This window comes from Emys orbicularis, chromosome 10 (assembly GCF_028017835.1).
Source record: "Emys orbicularis isolate rEmyOrb1 chromosome 10, rEmyOrb1.hap1, whole genome shotgun sequence".
NCBI classification, from domain to species: domain Eukaryota; kingdom Metazoa; phylum Chordata; order Testudines; family Emydidae; genus Emys; species Emys orbicularis.
Window position 1 is genome coordinate 55,509,178 of NC_088692.1, and position 23,982 is coordinate 55,533,159.

The following is a 23,982-nucleotide window of genomic DNA, read 5'->3' on the forward strand; positions in this document are numbered from 1 at the left end:
GGGCTTTGCTTGGTATGGGAAAGGAGGGTGCTCCTGTTTGAAACCGTTCCCACATGTTATGAAGGTTGAAGAAGCCGAAACCCTTTGCCTTACCATGGCTGCCTGCAAGCCGAATTCTGTTGCCCAGCCAAGCATGTGTGATGTCTCACACCAAACCGGCGGGCACTCAGTATAAGAGGCAAAATGCGACCTTGTACCAAAAGCACATGTGCTGTGTAATGTGAATCACTTGATTCAGTGTGAAATAGTCTTCCCTTTGTTCTCTAAAATATATCTTTTTAAATACTACTCTCCCTTTTTTTCCTCCCGCAGATGCAAATGTTTCTATGCTCCCTTTCTCATCTCCATCCCAGAGGCTAGTGCAGATTAGAAGGTGAAAAAAACGCCCTCGCGATGAGATGTTCTCAGAGCTCATGCAGTCCTCCCGCACTGAAAGAGCTCAGCAGAAACAATGGCAGAGTCCAGGAAAGTGTTAAATGAATGCGATGAGAGGAGGGAGGAGCACGCTGAGAGGAGACAGGATGCAATGCTGAGGCTAATGGGGGAGCAAACTGACATGCTCAGGCATCTGGTGGAGCTGCAGGAAAGGCAGCAGGAGCACAGACCACCGTTGCAGCCTCTGTATAACCGCCTTCCCTCCTCCCCAAGTTCCATATCCTCCTCACCCGGGCACCCAGCCACTCCACCCCAGAGGATTGCCAAAGCAACAGAAGGCTGGCATTCAATATGTTTTGAACTGTAGTGTGGCCTTGTCTTTCCCTCCTCCACTCATCCACCACCCCACCCGGTGCTTCCCTCCTCACCCACCCCTCCCTGGCTACCTTGCGAGTTTTCCCCCTATTTGTGTGATGAATTAATAAAGAATGCAAGATTTGGATACAATAATGACTTTATTGCCTCTGAAATCGGTGATCAAAGGGGGGAGGTTGGTTGGCTTACAGAGAAGTAGAGTGAACCAAGGGGACGGGTTTTCATCAAGGAGAAACAAAGAGAACTGTCACACCGTAGCCTGGCCAGTCATGAAACTTCTAATTGCCCTGGTGTCTGGCTGCATGTAATTGGACACCAGGCGATTTGCCTCAACCTCCCACCCCGCCATAAACGTCTCCCCCTTACTCTCACAGATACTGTGGAGCACACAGCAAGCAGCAATAACAATGGGAATATTGGTTTCACTGAGGTCTAACCTAGTCAGTAAACTGCGCCAGCGAGCTTTTAAACGTCCAAATACACATTCTACCACCAGTCTGCACTTGCTCAGCCCATAGTTGAATTGCTCCTTACTACTGTCCAGGGTGCCTGTATATGGCTTCATGAGCCATGGCATTAAGGGGTAGGCTGGGTCCCCAGGATAACTATAGGCATTTCAACATCCCCAACGGTAATTTTCTGGTCTGGGAAGTAAGTTCCTTCCTGCAGCTGTTCAAACAGACCAGAGTTCCTGAAGATGGGAGCATCATGCACCTTTCCCAGCCATCCCACATTGATGTCGGTGAAACGTCTCTTGTGATCTACCAGTGCTTGCAGCACCATTGAAAAGTACCCCTTGCGGTTTACGTACTGGCTTCCAAGGTGGTCCGGTGCCAAGATAGGGATATGCGTTCCGTCTATCACCCCACCACAGTTAGGGAATCCCATAGCAGCAAAGCCATCCACTATGATCTGCACATTTCCCAGAGTCACTACCCTTGATAGCAGCAGCTCAGTGATTGCATTGGCTACTTGGATCACAGCAGCCCCCACAGTAGATTTACCCACTCCAAATTGATTCCCAACTGACCGGTAGCTGTCTGGCGTTGCAAGATTCCAGAGGGCTATCACCACTCGCTTCTCAACTGTGAGGGCTGCTCTCATCTTGGTATTCTTGCACTGCAGGGCAGGGGAAAGAAAGTCACAAAGTTCCATGAAAGTGCCCTTACGCATGCGAAAGTTTTGCAGCCACTGGGAATCATCCCAGACCTGCAACACTATGCGGTCCCACCAGTCTGTGCTTGTTTCCCGGGCCCAGAATCGGCGTTCCACGGCATGAACCTGCCCCATTACCACCATGATGTCCAAATTGCCAGGGCCCGTGCTTTGAGAGAAGTCTGTATCCATGTCCTCATCACTATCGTGATCGCGCTGTCGTCGCCTCCTCGCCTGCTTTTGCAGGTTCTGCACATACTGCAGGATAATGCGCAAGGTGTTTACAATGCTCACAACAGCAGCGGTGATCTGAGTGGGCTCCATGCTTTCCGTGGTATGGCATCTGAAGAAGCGCAGGAAAGCAGAGTTGCAGCAGAATCGGATGACGACGGATGCCACGAGAATAGATATTTATACAGTACGACAAGAGGACCTGCGAGGTGGATTCATGGCACCAGGAGAGCAGAGTTGCAGCAGAAGCGGTGGAGGACGATGGTTAGCACTGCGCACATTTCCCGAGGAAGAAGAACACGTACCCAGGAGCCCATGACAGACAACATGGAGAAATTCGCTATCGAGGCAATAGCTGCAGAGCAGAGTTGCAGCGGAAGCGGTGTATGACAACGGTTAGCAGTCCTACTGCACCGTCTGCTGACAGCAGCACCCAGGGCACAACAGTGGCAGTGTCGGTGAGCTGAGCTGAGCGGGCTGCGCACTTACTGTGGTATGGCGTCTGCACGGAAAAAAGGCGCGAAACGATTGTCTGCCGTTGCTTTCACGGAGGGAGGGGAGACGGACGACGTACCCCAAACCACCCGCAACAATGTTTTTGCCCCATCAGGCATTGGGAGGTTAACCCAGTGGTCTCCAAAGTGGGGTGCGCGCAAGAGGATCCTTGGGGGTGCGTGGCAGGAGGAGCGTTTTTTTGCTTCGGTGCGGCAGGGGGTGCGTGCTCAAAAAAATTTTACTGATAGGGGTGCACGATCAAAAAAGTTTGGAGACCACTGGCTTAACCCAGAATTCCAATGGGTGGTGGAGACTGCGGGAACTGTGGGATAGCTATCCACAGTGCACTGCTCCGTAAGTCGATGCTAGCCACAGTAGTGAGGACACACTCCTCCAACTTAATGCGCTTAGTGTGGACATACGCAATCGACTGTATAAAATCGATTTCTAAGAATCGACTTCTATAAAATCGACCTAATTTTGTAGTGTAGACATACCTTTATAGACTAACAAATTTATTAGGGCATAAGCTTTTGTGGGCTAAAACCCACTTCATTGGATGCATGCAGTGTAATACAGTAGGAAGATATATATAGATAGATATATACACACACACACTCACACGGAAAAAATGGGTGTTGCCCTATCAACTCTAACAAGACTCATCAATTAAGGTGAGCTATTATCAGCAGGAGAAAAAAAACTTTTGTAGTGATAATCAGGATGGCCCATTTCAAACAGTTGACAAGAAGGTGTGAGTAACAGTAGGGGAAACATTAGCATTGGGAAATAGTTTTTAGTTTGTGTAATGACTCATCCACTCCCAGTCTTTATTAAAGCCTAATTTAATGGTGTCCAGTTTGCAAATTAATTCCAGTTCTGCAGTTTCTCATTGGAGTCTGTTTTTGAAGTTTTTTTGTTGAAGGATTACTACTTTTCGGTCTGTAATTGAGTGTCCAGGGAGGTTGAAGTGTTCTCCGACTGGTTTTTGAATGTTATAATTCTTGACGTCTGATTTATGTCCATTTATTCTTTTGCATAGAGACTGTCTGGTTTGGCCAATGTACATGGCAGAGGGGCAGTGCTGGCACATATCAGATTGGTAGATGTGCAGATGAACGAGCCCCAGATGATGTGGTTGATGTGATTAGGTCCTATGACGGTGTAGCCAATATGTCCATGTGCACATATGTGCTGTCGCTTGCCAGATTCCACTTGCTCCCTGTCCAAGTATTATACAAACAAATGAATCCCACTCCTGCCCCCATTCGTGTGGGAGCTCAAATGGTGACCTTGAACTTGAGAAAGGAGATACTCTTTTCAGTCTCCTTCCCAGCAACAAAGCTGGTCATAGATGCCTTAGGGACAGATTGAGGCACCTACCTGAACCACCTTCAGATGCAAGGCACATGGTCTCATAATCATCTGAAGCGCCATATGAACCTCTTGGAACTAAGAGCCATCCGACTAGCCTGCACTGCTTTCCTACTTGTTCTTTGGAACTCTACTCTGCAGATCCTGATGGACAACGCTTCAGCTATGTACTATACAAACAAACAAGGAGGTGCTCAATTATCCATTTGTCTGGAAGCATTCGAGTTATGGGAGTAGTTCCATCAGCACAGAGGGAGGCTGCTAGCTCTCCACCTTCCAGTAGTCAGCAATGACCTGGTGCACTTACTGAGCAGAAACATAGTAACTAGACGTGAGTGGTCACTGCAGAAATCCATCTAGGCCCAATAGTCTGCCAGTGGGGGACCCCCTCCATAGGTCTGTTTGCCATAGTAGACAATGCCATGTTCTGGGACTTCTGCTCTAGAGGCAGGGTGAGTCCAAGCTCCCTTCCAGATGTCTTTTTTTCTTCGATAGTCTCGAGGACTCCTATATGCCTTCCTGCCTATCTCCCTGATTCCCTGTGATAATATCCATCATCAGGGACAAATTTACAGTCATTAAGATAGCTGCCTACTGGCCAAGTCAGTTTTGGCTCTTGCATTTCCTGCAGATGTCCAGACCGCCACCCATACACCTTCCCACCTGTCCAGACATAATATCATAAAACCAGGGTCAAATACTGCACTGAGACCCATAGTCTTTACACATGATAGCCTGGATGTTGGCTGGATGAATAGGACTGAAAGAGGCTGCTTCTCACAGGTTCAGGAGATTTCTTTTACTAACCTGGAAACCTTCCGCCAGGTAAACTTACTCCTCAAAGTGGAAAATATTTCTATGTGGGCAGCCCAAAAGAATATGAATGCAGTAGAGGCCTCAATGCCAAAGGTTCTGGACTAGATGCTGCTCCTGAAGCAGGCAGGACTAGCATTTAGCTGTTTTAGGAAATGTTTACACTGCAGCTGGGAGGTTTGATTCCCAGCACAGGTGGACAAACTCACGCTAGCTCATGTTGAGCTAGCTTGCTAAAAATGGTAGTGTGGATGTTGTGGCCTCTGCTGGCTGCTTGAGCCAGCTGCTCGAGCTTGGACTCACAGGTTTGTGTGGACCTGGTGTTTAGTGGGCTTTGACGTGGGTGGTAGCCCGAACTGCTGCCAGTGCCACAATGTCCACATAGCTGTATTTACCATGCTAGCTCAAGCTTAGCTAGCACAAGTCTGTCTACCCATGTTGGAATCACACTTGCCAGCTGCATTCTAGACATACCCTCAAAGTCCACCTGGCAGCAATATCGGTGTGCTGCGTTCCAAAACGATCACATTCAATCTTCTGACAACCAGTGGGGTTGAGATTCCTCAAGGGCCTTCTTCAGATCTGCCCTCCAAGTAGAGACCTGACTCTCAGGTGGGACCTCAACGTCGTCTTCCAGATCATGGAGCCTCCTTTCAGAACATTATCAGATGCTCGTTATACCATCTTACCATCAAGATGGTCTTTCTCATGACCATCACATCAGTGTGGAGAGTCAGTAAGCTCCTGGCTCTTACGTCTGTATACATCCTTCCAAAGGCAAAAGATGTTGATGAAATAACACACTAAGTTCTTCCCTAAAGTGGTTTCAGAATTCCATCGGAATCCGTCTGTCTTCTTACTAGTTTTCTTCCTGAAACCGCACTCTTTGCCAGGAGAAAAGAAGCCTAATTATCTGGATATTTCCAGGGCCTTGCTATGTTACCTCAACAGTACCAGTCATTTCAGGCTCTCTCCCTCTTTGTGGTCATATCCGGCACATCAAAGGCCAAGCTATTTAATCCCACAGAATCTTGAAATGAATCACATGGCATATTTCCACCTGCTGTCAATTGGCTGGCAAGCTTCTCCCTCCAAACATCAAGGCTCGCTCCACCATGGCACAAGCAACATCCTCAGCCTACTTCAGAAATGTGCCAATCTCTTAAATCTGTAAGGCAGCCACGTGGAGCAACACACTGGCTCTTGTTAACATTAGGCACTTGACATGTCTGCTATGGCAGGTGCCAAGTTTGCAGAGCAGTACTTCAGTCTCTGACTGATGTAGCTGACATTGCTTACTCCCACCACCCAGAGAGGATGCTGCTCTCCAGTCACATTTAAGAACATAAGAGTGGCCATACTGGGTCAGACCAAAGGTCCATCCAGCCCAGTATCCTGTATGCCGACAGTGGCCAATACCAGGTGCCCCAGAGGGAGTGAACCTAACAGATAATGACCAAGTGATCTCTCTCCTGCCATCCATCTCCACTCTCTGACAAACAGAGGCTAGGGACACCATTCCTTACCCATCCTGGCTAATAGCCATTAATGGACTTAACCTCCATGAATTTATCTAGTTCTCTTTTAAACCCTGTTATAGTCCTAGCCTTCACAACCTCCTCAGGCAAGGAGTTCCACAGGTTGACTGTGTGCTGTGTGAAGAAGAACTTCCTTTTATTTGTTTTAAACCTGCTGTCCATTAATTTCATTTGGTGGCCCCTAGTTCTTATATTATGGGAACAAGTAAATAACTTTTCCTTATTCACTTTCTCCACACCACTCATGATTTTATATACCTCTATCATATCTCCCCTTAGTCTCCTCTTTTTCAAACTGAAAAGTCCTAGTCTCTTTAATCTCTCCTCATATGGAACCTGTTCCAAACCCCATATCATTTTATTTGCCCTTCTCTGAACCTTTTGTAATGCCAGTATATCTTTTTTGAGATGAGGAGACCACATCTGTACGCAGTATTCAAGATGTGGGCGCACCATGGATTTATATAAGGGCAATAAAATATTTTCCGTCTTATTCTCTATCCCTTTTTTAATGATTCCTAACATGCTGTTCACTTTTTTGACTGCCGCTGCACACTGCATGGACGTCTTCAGAGAACTATCCATGATGACTCCAAGTTCTCTTTCCTGATTAGTTGTAGCTAAATTAGCCCCCATCATATTGTATGTATAGTTGGGGTTATTTTTTCCAATGTGCATTACTTTACATTTATCCACATTAAATTTCATTTGCCATTTTGTTGCCCAATCACTTAGTTTTGTGAGATCTTTTTGAAGTTCTTCAGTCTGCTTTGGTCTTAACTATCTTGAGCAGTTTAGTATCACCTGCAAACTTTGCTACCTCACTGTTTACCCCTTTCTCCAGATCATTTATGAATAAGTTGAATAGGATTGGTCCTAGGACTGACCCTTGAGGGACACCACTAGTTACCCCTCTCCATTCTGAAAATTTACTATTTATTCCTACCCTTTGTTCCCTGTCTTTTAACCAGTTTTGAATTCATGAAAGGACCATCCCTCTTATCCCATGACAACTTAATTTACCTAAGAGCCTTTGGTGAGGGACCTTGTCAAAGGCTTTCTGGAAATCTAAGTACACTGTTCACTGGATCCCCCTTGTCCACATGTTTGTTGACCCCTTCAAAGAGCTCTAATAGATTAGTAGGACATGATTTCCCTTTACAGAAACCATGTTGACTTTTGCCCAACAATTTATGTTCTTCTATGTGTCTGACAATTTTATTCTTTACTATTGTTTCAACTAATTTGCCCAGTACTGATGTTAGACTTACCGGTCTGTAATTGCTGGGATCACCTCTGGAGCCTATGTAGTGGGATCCACAGACACGTTCTTGAAGAACAGTTACTTACCTTACACTTTATTTCCATGTGGATTTCATGACCCATCCTGTGTCTCTGTAGCAAAGACTATGGATTGCAAGAGAAGTGAGGTAGGTGGTGGCTGTCCAGCCCTTTATCCCTTTGCACAAGGAGACGCATGCATGGTCCCAACAGACACTGATAGCCAAAAAGTCCAGCCTTGTGTGCATGACTTGCATGTGCACCTATAGTGGGAGCCACACTGGCTACAACATTTTGAAGAACTACAGTTACCGTAGGGCAATTAACTATTTTTTTTCTCCTCGTTGCAGCTCAAGGCAATCAATTATTGTAACTTGTTTAAGATCTTGGATTTGTTAATTTTGTTATTTTGTAGGGAAGAATATTGTTGATTTAGGGGATTGATAATGGAGCTTTAGGACTCTTACTTACTGGTTTGAATGATGAGTTGGTGCACAGAGATGTCAATCTTCTGTATGGGAAGGAAAAAGGGGAAATGGAATCATGCACTACCATAGGAAGTATTTTCTGTTCCTTTTGGTTACATTCTGTTCCTTTTATTTGAAGATAAACAAACATTTAATCATGTAGCCCCATTTTGGGGATGAGAGTTACTGGTAGTATCTCACTTCGGATTATGCCAGCCCCTTCAAAACAGAGATATTTGCCTCCATCCTAAACATCTCTCTAAACTGGAAAAAAAAAAAATAAGTCTGGTAAATAAAGTTAACTGGGAATTAAGTTTTCTGGAAGAGGTTCCCAGTTGTTACAGTTGTATAAAAACTGTTTCCTATAGGTTATATCTTGGAGGAAGGTGGGGGGCATGGGGATTTAGTGGGAAAACTTCCCTAAAGCAAATTTCCTCAATAAATGGGTGTAATTTTTTTCTTAAAGAACTGTCTAGCATAGTAACTGTATCACTTTGCTCTATAGAGTTAATTATGTGCAACCATGAGGAGAACAGAATTAAAGTTTATCTTGCTGTTTTACAAAGGCATTTCCCTGAATAGATACGGAGCTGCTTGCATCCTTGGTCTTTGTCCTTTTCAATCAGCTCTGGTTTTGTCTTCTTATTTTTCAAATAAATACAATTTCAATCTGTAACAATTTTGCTCTTAATTAAATATTAACATAATAAGTCATTCCAAATATTCTACTCTTGAAAAAAAAAGTTGCCTCTCTGAACTGAGTTTTGTGTGTGTGTCCATCCGTCCAATGAAAATGTGCCCAGCAGTCCTGTCCACATGGATTGCTTCTTCCTACACGCAGAGATGAAGGTAATGCAGAGGTGGCAAAGATTGTGCCAAGCCATCTGTAACACCTTCTTCATGTGCAGTTTGTCCCAAAAGTTATGCTTTCATGCCAACAGAGCAGCAAGCTCTTGAGAGGGTTATATCTCTTTAGAAATAGTATATTTCAGATAGTTTTATTAAATTGTGAGTTACTGAACTGAACTCTTTCCCTGCCCAATTCCTCTTTCCCCGGAGCTTAATACTCACTACTTGACATGGTCAGACTAAGGCCTGTTCCACACTAACCCCCCACTTCGAACTAAGGTACGCAAATTCAGCTACGTTAATAACGTAGCTGAATTCGAAGTACCTTAGTTCGAACTTACCGCGGGTCCAGACGCGGCAGGCAGGCTCCCCCGTCGATGCCGCGTACTCCTCTCGCCGAGCTGGAGTACCGGCGTTGACGGCGAGCACTTCCGGGATCGATCCCAGAAGATCGATTGCTTACGGCCGGACCAGGAAGTAAGTGTAGACCTGCCCTTAGTGTGTGAGCACCACCAGCAATATAGTTAATGGGCAGTGCAAGAGTTGCTAAAAAGGAGTTTGCCCTGCTTGGTCATTCTGCAGGCAGGTGTGGAAGGAAAGCTTTGCTTTTTCACCTACATGAACCTCAAGTTCTTATTAGATCCAAAAATGCAAACAGGGACTGAATGGCTAATTCTCCACTCCCTGTTTTTTCAGATGCTCCACCTGAGCAGTAGCATGACAACAAGGCCCCTTCTTCCGCCCTTGGATCCTTTGGAGCTCTTAGACCCACCCATTACTCAATCAGATTCTAGAAAGCCACCATCAGCTTCCACCCCAGCAAGGTAGAAATCCCTCCAAAAACCTTCTGTGAAATGCTTTTGGCCATTGGAGATGTAGAGGAGAGATTAGCATCTTTCCTGGGCCTCTCTCCGCCTTCTCTTCTCCTCTCCTCTCTTCTGTCTATTATTGATTCATCATCTTCAGTCTTGCCAGACCAGAGAGAGCCCCCAGCACTGATGTAGCTCAGTAGGCAGCATCCTGTCCGCATTCTTTGTTCATATCCCTCGGATCTTTTTCCCAGTTCCTTTACAGCAAGAAAGAGTGAGTGTTAATGCATCTAAATGGTGGTTTGTGCAAAAAACCACTAGATTCTGCATATACATTTGTGGTAAATACACACACATTTAGACATGCAATCACACATACAGTTTTGTGGGCAAACAAAACCAAGAGTGTTTCTGTCTCAATCTGTTATGAGTTGGTATGTTGCACAAATGTCTGTGATGAAATGTTATATTGCTCAGATGTTCTTTAGTACAGTTTCTTAAATTTCTAGTAACTTGAATGATAACCAACAGGATACAATAGTGCAGATACCTTAAATCTAAAATATCTACTGTTGCAGTAATAGAAATATTTTTTGTAGCTGTAGTAGTCAGTGTAGTTCTGAATTTTTGAATTAAATTATTGTGATTCTTAAGTATGGAATATAAATATATATAAGCACATAGATATAAATGCAATAGAAGAGGAAACACAAAATCAAAAATTATGATGCAGAGAACTTACAAGGTTTGTGCTGCCTAGATGATACCAACTAATGAATATTGTTACCAAGAAAATGCTTTCTTCAGAGTTTGCTTGTTGATGTTTTTCATGCATAGATGAAATGCAGATAGATCAATTAAATTTGAGCCAGGGTAATATGAAGAAAGAGGGTTTTTTTAAATGTTGTCTTTTGTATCAAATGTCTCCTTTTGTCTTCTGATTCTTATGTGGTAGTGTATTTACTCCTTTTTGGCCAGTTGAGCCCCAGAAAAAAGAAGAGCTTCAAGCAAGTACATGATGGCATGTTTATTTTTTTCCCCCCTCTATAGCTTCCCTACATATTTTATGTTTTATAAAGTATGTATTGCAGCTGTGCCACATTCATTTTGAAAACTCCATTATTAAAAGCTAGCTTATAAGGACAAGTAAACATTCAATCATTTTTCATGCAAGCTTCAAGATTATTGCTCTGTGGATTTTTTTTTTTTTAATGTGTAACTGTATTCACATGATCCGAAATGCTCTATAAGAAATCCTTAGTGAAACTGTGTAGGTCCTAAGAGTGTCATCACTATCTCACAGCTAAGCTAATGCAGAGCCAAATATTTCATTGTTTGAATTTTTACTTTAAACATTTTTCTCAGAACATGTGATTTTGTTTGTTTGTTCATTCTTGTTTTATATATGCTAATTTTGAAAAATTGGTTTTGTACTAAACCTATCCTATTTTAACATTACATCCATTAAAAAAATCTGGCTATATTCAGCTGGAATCCTTCATGTTCATTAATTTCATATTGCTTCTCAGAGCCCTTGATTTTTCTCATCCTCTTCCACACCTTTTTTTTTTTTTTTTGCGAAATAATGGCAGTTAAATTTTGTAATTGGTTTTGAAACTTTTCCATCTATATCAACTTATTTATGTTATGGCTCAGTAATAATAACTGTTGCCCTCAAATTCTTTTTCTATTAACAAAATTTAAAATTCACTTAATATTTTGTCAGACCTTGATGACAGGGTAGCATCATCCAGTACATGGTTTTAATAAACTGTTTTTCTTCACTGCTTTTTCTCTACCAACCCTTTGATGTTTGGAGCCATGGGGTGAGAGTCTGTGCTGTGCTTTTAAAGGTTCAATGCAGAACTCACCGTTTGGGCTGAAGGGGAACTAAGATGCCTTTAAGCCAGCTTTGTGCCTTCCTGATCCTGGGTTGCTGCAGGAAATTGGAGAGACCTTTAGTGTAACTTAGGCAGCTCAGGGGCGGCCTCTCGACATTAGAGTGGGCTACCCTGTGGGCCATAGCACTGTCCGGAATTTCTACATGCCCCCAGCATGCCGCCTCTTGGGTTTGCAAGGGAGGGCTCAAAAGGCAATCTCACGGTTGTTTTCAACAGTGCTTGTGCCAGCAGCATCCTTCCTTGGTCAGAATCAGGGATTTTAGAGTCCATTTACACCACTCTGGCACTTTTGCTTGTTGTAAAGGGGCTCGAGCAGAAGTGTGGGTCTCACCTGTGGTTTCCACATATAACTGAGATTAATACTCATGCTAATAGTGGTCACTTTTAGATGTTCTGATAATCTAAAAAGAATAATTATATCTGTCTACGCACCAGCCTGATGTCTCTTGTTCTCCTTACTTTCTTGTTTACACACCATGTCATATCAAAAAGAAAACTAAAAATTGAGTTAGAAATTTCTGATAGTAGGCATCACAGAATAAATATCAGCAATTTTAATAATTGCATATAAGCCACATCTGCATTTAAATAATAAGGTTGTAACATAACCAGCAAAAGTTAAAACATTTAAAGACATCTTTTTAACTTTGAATGTTGCTGGTTTTCTCAGTGTTTCACAACCATAGTATTCCTGAAATTTAAAGCAACTTTTGATTATGATTTTATGTTGCCAACTATATTGGGTGGCCAAGACATAGTAATGGTTCTTTTTGAAGCCATTGTGGTCTGTTATTATGTAAATAAGTGTTTAGGCATGTCATGCAAATACTCATGAAAATTCTTTACAAAGGGGTAATTGGGACATGTATGATAAATTCTCACAGTTCAATGCATTGGCCCATCAAATTTTTTCAAAATAAGTTGTGGCTAAACCATATTACGGACCACATTTGGAAAAGGAAATATTTGCAATCTAAGATGTAGTTGTGGTCAGTTATGTAAGTAAAAAATTGGATTGTTTTGAAAAGATTGAATTTTCTGATTTAGAATTTGAAGAACTGAGTTTTAAACCCCATCCCCTGCAAATAGAGTGTTTAAAACAGAAATGCTGGTGTAATTTTGTCACAGTTGTGTGAATGCACAATTAACTTAATTTAGCAATAAGGTTATGCCTCTTTAAATTATATCTATGGTTCCAGGCTCACAAGAGACATTAATACTGAATGATGCCAAGGTAGCTTACTTAGTATAAACTATACTTTTTAGACTTTTTAAAATAAGTGTATCAAATAAATTCTAAGTTAGTACCATTTTCTGGGTATCTCTTGTGTGTCTCCATTCATTGTCTATATAGATTGTAAGCTCCTTGGAGTAGGAGCTGTTTTTTGTTTTTTTGTTTATATCTTGTATTGCACCAAACACACTAGTGACACTTAGCAAAAAAATAATAATAAAAAACTGATTATCAAAGCTAAAGTTATAGGGCTAAACGCCTGAGCAACTGTGACTTCATTTACTTAGTGGAATTGTACCCACTTTTGCCAGAGGGGCATTTCACCCATAATCTTGTAAACTTTGTCTACAATGGAAAATGACCCACTGCTGATGAGTACCAGGAACTTCTGCAAGACATGGTTTAACTGCAAATGTAGACAAGGACCAGACAGCACTTTGCTGTTCATGGTTTGGTTTGAAATTAAACCATGTTCCACACTGACTCACCTTTTTGCTGGCACTTGTCTTCATTGGGTAAATATCCTAGTGTAGATGTAGTCACACAGTTATTACAGGAAATATCAAGAAGTATTTCAAAGTGGATTTCATGAAATCAAAATTATAGTTTGGAGACATAACATATATGTAGTTATTTTATTACATTTAAAAAATACCACCCACTGACACACAATCATTACAAAGTAAATGTTCTGTATAAGAGTGAAGTATTTTTGTTGGATTATATGCCCTTCTTCACTCGTGTATTTGGTAAATATTTAATCTAAAACAAGCTATAAACCACTATGTAGTTTTGCCTATAGAAAAGATATAATAGCGTGAGTAAAATAAAAGTCTTGTTTTATAATCAGATCTTATAAGAAATATCTTAGGGTACAGTTTCTTTTGTTGCAGATCTTTTCTTCACCACTGTTTGCCATTTAGCTGCATAGCATTTTTATTCAGTGTTCTAGCTTTAAGCTAAATGGTTTGAGTGGCTTTGCCTTTTCTTTTTTTCCTGCGGCAGGGTGTTGCTATACTGTTTAAAGGATATGTAGTAATAGAAACGTGGCCTTCCCTTTAGTTTATTATATTGCTATAGTTTAACTGAGATGTTTTGCTCTAATTTCTTAATGCATGGTATAATTAAACATAAATGCCCATTTCCCACCTATTTGAACAGCAACAGCTCAGTCTTCACCTACTGTCAAAATGCAATTTTCTATTGAATTGGAATTTATGAAATTTTATATTTTATATTTAGGAGCAATGCACAGTCAATTGGAACCTCTAAGTGACTCATGGGCTCGACTAAAACACAGCAGAGATTGGTTGTACAGCTCCTCTTACTCATTTGTTGAATCTGATTTTGATCTTTCAAAATCCCTTGGAGTTCATACTTTGATTGAAAATGTTGTCAGTTTCGTAAGTGGAGATGTAGGAAACTCACCAGGTTTTAAGGAGCCAGAGGAAAGTATGTCCACTAGCCCCCAGGCTTCAGTTATTGCAATGGAACAGCAGCAGCTGAGGGCCGAGGTAAGTTATAGTTACATTATTTTTATATTCCTTGTGTACTAAATCCATGTTATGGATCTTAACTTTAGACTGAATCAATGTGATGGGACTAACTCTTAAACTTCTACTGGAAAAAAATTTGAACCACAAAGCATATTTTATTCATATTTTCTCCCTTCTTCGTTACAAATTTTAACTGAAACTGCTGCTTGTTTCAATATTTTTTAAATATATAATAGGCTGAACTTTAAGAGCATTCTTTTCACTCAACATGTTTGAGAGAAGAGAAAGACGTACTTTCTGGAATACATAATGTTGAAAGTAGACAAGTTAAGATATTTAAAACTTTCAGTGGAAGCCTGAAAACATTAAATTTTTTGACTTTCTTTAAACTATAGCTGTCACTGTACTGCTGGAGTTTAAAGCTTCTTAAGCATCATGTTTGGCTGGTGGAGCTTAGGTTAGAAACATCTTAACTGTGACCCAGGATCAGGAGGCATCAGGGTCAACAGCTCAGAATTTTTCTACAAAACCAACCAAAAAAAATCCTACCTCAGGAAATTTAAATGTAAAAACCACAAGAATTTTATCCCCATGATATATTATGCAAACAAAACTCTTCCATGATTTAATGGCCATGTTACTCACGGTTGACTACCTGCTATTTTATTTATGATTTACAGGTAATCGCATTATCAATTCTTAAGATATTTTAATTATTAAATACTTCAATTAACAGTCTTTGTTATATAAAATCTATTAAGTGAAGAAAATCAGTTTTTATTTCCTTTTTTTCTTTTAGCTTCGTTTGGAAGCACTTCATCAGATCCTAGTATTGCTGTCAGGGATGGAGGAGAAAGGTAGTGCCCCATTAATGGGAAGCCGTCAAGGGCCAGCATTTCAGTCTTCCTCACTGCTTACTTCTGTTAGACTACAATTTCTAGCTGGATGCTTTGGCTTGGGCACTGTTGGACATGCAGGAGCCAAAGGGGAGAGTGTCCGATTGCATCACTATCAGGTATGAAATGTACTTACATAGCTTGAAAAAATAGGTTCTTGAGCAAACTTTTTCATTCAGTAAAGCTATTTTAATATACAGACACTTGTGATTCAAAAAGTTTTAATTTGAAAATGTTAATGACTCTTATTTTAGTCTGTATCAAAGCCAGTAGGAGAACAAACTAGAATTATGTTCACTTTAGGTTATTCACTGTATATTTTATAACTTGAACAATATTTATTTGGAGCCCCAAGCTCTTCCCTATGTAGAAACCATTTTTAAGGAGGACAGTGTTTTGTCTCTGATACAGTTTAAAACAATGATAAACATTGAGAGCACTCCTGTGAATTTTCTTATCTGATTGTCTCCTGCACCAAATACTAGAGGAAATTCAAACTTGGCCACAATGTTCTGTGGCATGTCTGTATACCTTTCCCCCCTCCAGATTCTCTGTTTCCTGTGGTGCAAACAGAAGGGTGGTTCAGCAATGCCACCTTATTCCTTGCAATCCCAGCTTTTAAAATTAATTTTGTTGCAGCAGCAAACAACATTCCTTCCTTGTGCCCCCATCCTCACATTCTCTGCTGTTCCTTAGGGGGCTAAAATTTTCAGTGCTTTGATCCCTGAATTGGAACATTCACGAGGCTGCTCTGTTTGTTCCTCCTTCTCCAGTCATAGTAGAGCAGGCCAAATAAAGCAAGCCAAAGGGAAAGATGCTCTTTCTGTGAGGAAACCCTCACAGGAACCACAGAAAGGGAGCTTTGCCATGATCACTCCCAGTTCAGTCTTTTGCTGTTCCAGGGAAAGGCGCGCAAAGTTCAGACAGCTTGTGGAGGGCTCTACATTCCCCCCCACATCACCCCCCTCCCCATACACACCAGCTGAGACTCTTCTTGAGATACGTCTGCAAGGGTGGGTGAGTCTTTAGCTTTTGGGAGTCAGCAAACCAGATCATCATCACTGATCAAAGATCTTCAGGGGTAAGCCTAAAATTGATCCCAAATCTCCCAGTCCAATCCACCACTAAAGAGGAAAGCTCTAGAGCCATATTTCAGTTTCTTAAGTGGGTAATTAAGTCATTTGGTAAGGAATCTAGAATGATAGCATCACCACACTCTTCTCCTTCCCAAGAGAAAGATCTGGAATCTCTTAGGAATATCCCTGTATGCTTCCCCTCTAGATTATATTTTGTAGGATGAAGAGTGTTCCGATGCTATTGATCACAGGAGATAAGACTCCATGGATATTGTGGAGCTTCAAACTTCTGCACATCCCCTTACCAACTGCAAGAGATGCCCAAAACATCAAACCATTCTGGAGGAGGTTTCCTTCCGAATCTCTTCGGGCAATAGAGCTCTCTCTCTCCAGGTGAAAGATCAAACAAACCTAACCTTTCACTGAAATACATGTAGCCCAGTTCCTTGAATTCAGGAGAAAATGCTGTTGTCTTCAAATAACAAAAGTGAAATTAATCTGTTTTAAACTGCATCAGTGAGAAAAGCCTATTGAGGAAGGTGTAGTTTCCCCATAGTCAAATTAAACAAGAGGCTGTGTCATACAATTGGAGTGGTCAGTGAAATTCAGTTTAATACTACCAGACCTCCTTCTTGCTTGTGTATGTATTACAATAATAATAATTTGCACTTACATATCATTCTGTATCTGAGGGTGTTAAAAGCACTTTGTAAACATTAATGACTCATTTTTGTAAGATGGGGAAGTATTACCGCTGTTTTACAGGTGAGGAAACTGAGGCAGAACCCAGGTCTCCAGAGCCCTAGTTCTGTGTTTTAACCACTAGTCTATGCTTCCTGTTCCAATAGTCGAGAAATTAAAATGTGTACGATTATTACAGTACTTATTTGTTTGACTCAGGATGGTATCCGAGCAGCCAAGAGAAATATTCAGATTGAAATCCAAGTGGCTGTGCACAAGATTTACCAGCAATTATCTGTTACGTTGGAGAGAGCTCTGCAAGCAAATAAACACCACATAGGTAAGTGGAGAACACATTTTGGGGGGAAGAGTGAATCATGTGAAGGGGTCACAATGGAACACCAAAAGGACCTGTACACTATATACAGTGGGATTACAAAAAATGAATAAAAGTAAAAAAAACAAACAACCCCCCCCCCCCCACCTTACTGCTCATGCTGAATTTGTTGAGGGGATAACGAGTGGGCTTTCATTCTGACACATTCCTCAAGCACTACATTTTTGTTGTTAAATACCTAGCTATTGTTTCAGAGTTATTTAAGTACTTTGATTCTAAAGAGTTTTTTTTTTTTTTTAATTTTAGAAGCACAACAGCGCCTCCTGTTGGTAACTGTCTTTGCTCTAAGTGTACACTATCAGCCTGTTGATGTCTCCTTGGCCATTTCCACTGGTCTACTAAATGTACTATCACAGTTGTGTGGCACAGACACCATGCTGGGACAACCACTGCAATTATTGCCCAAAACTGGTATTTCTCAACTCAGCACTGCTTTGAAAGTGGCTAGTACAAGGTTACTTCAAATCCTTGCCATTACCACAGGGTAAGAATTGAAGACTTTTTTTTCTAGATGATAATCCACCTGTAGCTCTTTCAACATTTTTTTTTTAAAACAATAAAATATTTTTTTCAGAAGAATGTCTATTTGATGGAAGAACAGTGTTCAAAAGCACACTAGCTTAAAAAAAAAAGACTTGACAAAAATGTTAAACAAGTATTAATCAAATCAATGTGTACCTTTCCGATAAAATAGCATAACTAGCTGCTATGTAGGGATTTGAGTTTGGATTCAGTGTCCTGTGCTTGCAAGAGCTGCAAGCATGATCTTCTTATATCCTCCTCATTTTTCCCTGCTTGTTCTTGTCATGGGTCCCCTCACTCCAGCTGATGAGGCTTTATGTAGCTCTCTGTAGAGGTCATTTGTGCTATTCTGATGCATAATCCCCTCCATTATTATTAGCAAGAGGGAGATACCACGCTTCTTCACAGGGTTTAACAGATTTCCCTGTGCGCTGCTAACATTTGCTGCTGGACCAGGGAACAAGGGACCAACCTTACTCTTACTGAGTTAATTTAAGTGCATAACTAATAAAAAATAACATAGGGGAGAAAATAAGGGTTTCTGATTTTGATCAAGAGTATTAATATTCAGTATGTATCACTTTTATTTAAATGTTTATAAAGTGTAAACACTCAGCTGCCAAGTGTAAACTCAGTCATTAAGAAGTGCTGTTGTGGGGCTGTGGTGGTGATGTGATTTTATGCACTAAAGGGTTGATCCAGCACCCATTGAAGTCAATGGAAAGGCTCCCACTATTTTTAGTGGTTATACGATTGAACTGTAATCACCTTAATTTCTTAAAACTGGGGTTCAGATCCTAGTTTGTCATAAATGAAAATGAGATGGCTGTTCTCATCTAATCCTCATTTGCCACACCAGGAAACATTAAGTAATTTAACATCACTGGCAGTTTTTGCTAAAAGGAGACTGAGGACTGGAATATCAGAGTGCAAAAGTTAGTGGTGAGGTGCATTGGCAGAATGTGTAGGAAAGCAATTGGGGAAGTGCCCAACTACACTAGAACGGATTACAGCCCGTGCTACGTTAGTGCCTCATATTCATGTGTACCGAATGTGTGCATAATGAGAATTTTGTAATGTACATGTCTTAAAATGATTTCTACTTGGAATAGCTCTGAAATGTTTTAATCTTTATATTTTTTCACAAAGAACTTATGCTGATAAATTGAGTCCCAAAGTGGTCCAGTCTTTGCTGGATCTGCTATGCAGTCAGTTGAAGAACCTGTTATCACAAGCTGGTGTGATGCTTATGGCTTCCTTCGGAGAAGGTGAAGGTGAGGAAGATGAGGAAGAAGAAGAAGAAAAGAAGTTAGATTCAAATGGAGATAATGAGAAGAAAGACTTCAGAGGTACCACGTTTACGCCATTTTTGTTATATTAGAATTAATCTTTTCTTTAAAAAAAAGGGGGTGGAGGGGAGACAATAAGAGCCTAACTCTCCACTATCTTGCCTTTTGTGTGGTCTTTTCCACCTGTGCAGAATAGAATAAAATGCTACTGAATAAGAATTCTCCACTCACACAAGTGTTACACCCACTTAGCGCATATGTAAAGGACTAAACAAGGTGCAAGGCGGTGGAGAATCAGGCCCATTTCCTCCGTTTCCATATTTAGGAAGAGAATATTGTTCCCCTCCAGAAAATAAGATTATTATAGTGGTTGTGTTTTGCACAACTGTAATTTAAGGAGCCAAATTGCCCATAATATAGGCAGAATTCTCCTCTGGGTTCCTCTCAGATTATCGCTCTCGCATAGTCCACACTTATTCCACATTCAAAATTTTCTATAGCTATCAACTTATTTCATTTTCTGCAGAGAGCTGCAGAGTGATTTGATGTGAAAAAACTTAACCTAACCTTTATATTCAAGGGTCTATAGTTGGTCTTTAAGATAAAAGCTCTTCTAGTATGAAAGTCGTCAAATAATGTCTTGTCCCTTAAGGAACCCATTTTGTATAGTATGATATAAAAATACTTAATTTCTAGGGAAATTGTGTGTTTTAAAAAAAAAGTTTATGGAATTTAACTTACTTTTAGATGTGTGTTAGGTCGTTTGATTACTCACAGGAGTTTTCGTTTTTTAAGTAGTAGTTTTGTACCTTATAGATTCTATAACATGAACTAGTACTGTTTGGTGTGTTTTAACATAGAAAACAAATTTTAATGTTTTCATTTTTAATAGTCACCAACTAGTTAAGATAGTAGTATCAGCTTAGGTAAAAGACAGGAAACAAAGGAGGACTTACTGTTTTGGATCAAAAATCCATTTAAAAGGAAAAAAAGAGCCTCTAAGTCGATTGGTTACATTTTATATATGGCTACATTTATAAATGGCTAATAATGGATAATCAATTATTACAGATTGTTATAGAGTCCAATACGTCAATAGATTGCTAATAATCATGTCTTAAAACCACCCATAACACTTTCGACTCAAGTGTCTAACATGCTTAAAACACTTATTAATCATTTATAAATGCTTTGTAAATATACCCTTAATATAAAATGTGTCCAAACAATTAAACTGCTACATACAACTTGCAAATACTAAAAGTTTTGTGCCTGATTTTTAAGTAAGGTAGGTGTGCCATTGTTTGCACATACAGAGAGCTGATTATGGTCATCTGTATGCCAAATACTCTGTGCAGTTATGGTAAACGTGCATATAGCTGTATACCTAATTTATTTTAAAAAATAGTCTCTCTGTGTTCCATAAGGCATGTGTGGCTGATTTTGAGTACAGTAGAACCTCAGAGTTACGAACACCAGAATTACGAACTGACCATTCAACCACACACCTCATTTGGAACCAGAAGTACACAGGCAGGAGCAGAGACCAAAAAAAAAAAAAGGCAAATACAGTACTGGGTTAAACGTAAACTACTAAAAAAATAAAGGGAAAGCAGCATTTTTCTTCTGCATAGTAAAGTTTTAAACCTGTTTTAAGCCAGTGTTCAGTTGTAAACTTTTAAAAGAACAACCATAATGTTTTGTTCAGAGTTGCAAACATTTCAGTTATGAACAACCTCCATTCCCGAGGTGTTCGTACTCTAAGGGTACATCTTCACTATCGTTAAGACGCGATATATTGATCCCTGAACGCGCTCCCCGTCGACTCCGGAACTCCACCGGAGCGAGCGATGGTAGCGCAGTCGACGGGGGAGCCGTAGCCGTCGATCCCGCGCCTTGTGGACCCCCAGGTAATTCGATCTTAGATACTTCGACTTCAGCTACGCTATTTGCATAGCTGAAGTTGCGTATCTTAGCTCGATCCCTTCCCCCCAGTGTAGACCAGCCCTAAGGTTCTACTGTAGTTATGGTCTGCCAGATGCATGCTGAGGCACATTTTACAGCCTTACAGAATAGCCTGGAAGCTGAAGTTGGTGGCATTCTGGTGTGGGCTCTCACTGTTCTCAAAAACCAAGTAAGCCTGCAACCCCAACTAAGTGTCTGTGAATTTTCTGACATTTTTCATGACCTAAATATTGTGTATATGTAGGTTGTTTACTGCAGGTATATCAATCAATTCATTGCTTAGAATTTTTAGCAATAACTTTATTTTAATCTTCAGCTGCACTCCGGAAGCAACATGCAGCAGAATTGCACCTGGGAGACTTTTTAGTCTTTCTACGAAGAGTTGTTTCTTCAAAAGCCATTCAGTCAAAAATGGCTTCTCCAAAATGGACAGAGGTGCTTCTTAATATTGCATCTCAAAAGTGTTGTTCAGGTATGATCTATTCAAAATGGATTCTCTCTGTGTCTGTATGTATCTGTATGTGTGTGGTGTTTCTAACATACATGTGACACTTATTCAGCGCTCAGCTAAAAAAATTAATTGATTTTAGTAAATTTTTGATGGTGATCATTATTGTAGTTTTACTCAGCATGTTTTAGTGGTTGTTAGTAACACACTTTTCCTCTTGAAGGAGTACCCCTAGTGGGCAACCTAAGGACCAGACTCCTTGCACTTCATGTACTAGAAGCTGTGTTGCCTGCTTGTGAATCTGGTGTTGAAGATGATCAGATGGCTCAGGTTTATATATTTTTAAATAAACTTTTTAAGTTGTTGTTGTTTTCTGCAGCAAATCTCATACAATAAAAATTTAAATTAAGCAGTGCTTGTTAGATTTTCAGAATTTTGGCCACCCAGTGCTCACTATATTTACTTATCTATGAATGCTCACTACAGATCTTAAACTAGTTACAAAATAGACCAAAATAGTTTAAACATATTATTTGTTTTCACAAGTTTGGGATTAAAATGATCTGAAGTATGCTCTAATACAACAGGTTGTTGAACGATTGTTCTCACTTCTGTCTGACTGCATGTGGGAGACACCGATAGCTCAGGCTAAATATGCAATTCAAATAAAAGAGAGAGAACAAGAAATGAAGCTGCAGGTAATAGTTCTTTTTAAAATTTTCATTAGATACTTCTGAGTTATATAATTATGAGGTGTTTATTTTGTTCCATTTCTGATAGAAGCAGGGAGAATCTGAAGAAGAGGATGAGAATCTTCCTATACAGGAAGTGTCCTTTGATCCTGAGAAAGCTCAATGCTGCATAGTAGAGAATGGGCAGATTTTAACTCATGGCAGTGGAGGTAAAGGATACGGACTAGCATCCACAGGAGTCACTTCTGGGTGTTATCAGTGGAAGGTATATGGAATAAAATGCATTATTTTTATTCTGTCTTCAGTTCTCTTTCTTTGCTTCAGAAAAATACTGTTTTATAAATAAATATTCAAGAACGTACTGTACTATAGAAGAAGCAAAACCTAGTGATTAAAGGACTATTCTCTATCTAAAATAAACTGCACAATGCTGTATTTTGAGTGCTCCTGTTTATGGTGCTCCTGTCACTGGAGCAGATCTCTTAGTTGTTGCTTAGAACCAAGAGCTGATGGCTATGAAGTCCTTTGTTTTTTTCATTGTTGATGGTGATTTCCTTTTAAATCCACAGTCGGTATAAAAGTCATCAATTTAAAACAGCCTTGCAAAATTCTCCTTCCCCACTGCAAGTAATTTTTTAGTTCTTTTTGGGTGGGGGGGGGGAGCAGTGGGGAAGGATGATTTTTTTTTTTTTTTTTTAAATTATCAATCATCGTGGTAAAAGGGGGAGTAGATCTTGTATCTGGCCTAGTAAATTTTCATGGCTTTTTTGCAAAACTGTCATATAAATCCCATTTTTAGGGTAATTAGACCAAATGTTTTGAAATTGTATTTTGGAGTAAGGCTAGATTTTGGGATTTGGAATGTGGATCTATCCCCTTTCTCCCAGATTTATCTTCTCTGAAAGTCAAGACCTTTGTGGCAGCCACAGCAAAGCTGGATTATCCGTTCTTTGCTCTTGCCAAAATTGTGTCTAAAAATCACCTGCTCATAAAAGAAAATGGTCTGTTAAACCAGTTTGGGCCCATCAGTCAATGCACTTTCTCCAACATCCTTACCCCAGTCTCTGGTGTCATTCTTCTATTTGATAATGTGTCAGTGAATAGCATAAATTGTTCTTCACGCTCTTCATTTCAGAAGAACCTTTTTACTGCCCTAGACATCTTAGGCCACAATTACCTCACTCAATATGAACTGACTTTATCCTTGCATTTCAAAGGTCTGTTTCCAGGATCAAGTTCCTAATCAGTCTAAAATTCACCCTTGTAGTTTTACCTCTTATGCTGAATTATTGCTAACCTTTTGAAGTTTTCCCCTCCACATTGTTCAAAAGACCTAGATTTAATTTGCATTCTCTTAATTGTGGGAACACACAGGATGATGCTAATCATTGGCATCCTGGTATCCAAAAAACTAAGATAGTATGTGGAGTGCACCTGATTTTTGTTTCACTCTTCTGTCAAATTTCTTCAGCAATAGAGGTTGCCAACTCAGAAGACATGCTGTCCCCAAACTGAGTTCCACTGTTGCTAACTGCTCCCCAAAAACCCTTTCTTCCAATGAAGAGCCTATGAATTCTTCTGTTCTTCCTACCTGTTAACCAGCTGTATGCCACCTGCAGACTG

General features: G+C 40.4%; 1 protein-coding gene across 1 annotated transcript in view; it reads left to right on the forward strand.

Moving 5' to 3' along the window:
- Positions 1-23,982, forward strand: part of HERC1 (HECT and RLD domain containing E3 ubiquitin protein ligase family member 1) — a 210,280-nt gene that overhangs the window by 110,475 nt on the left and 75,823 nt on the right. Inside the window, exons 26-34 of the mRNA XM_065411752.1 lie at positions 14,140-14,411; positions 15,193-15,408; positions 17,266-17,386; positions 17,690-17,927; positions 19,115-19,314; positions 21,536-21,691; positions 21,891-21,997; positions 22,255-22,365; positions 22,448-22,624. Coding sequence (XP_065267824.1) covers positions 14,140-14,411; positions 15,193-15,408; positions 17,266-17,386; positions 17,690-17,927; positions 19,115-19,314; positions 21,536-21,691; positions 21,891-21,997; positions 22,255-22,365; positions 22,448-22,624 — 1,598 coding nt within the window. The remainder of the gene's footprint in view (positions 1-14,139; positions 14,412-15,192; positions 15,409-17,265; positions 17,387-17,689; positions 17,928-19,114; positions 19,315-21,535; positions 21,692-21,890; positions 21,998-22,254; positions 22,366-22,447; positions 22,625-23,982) is intronic.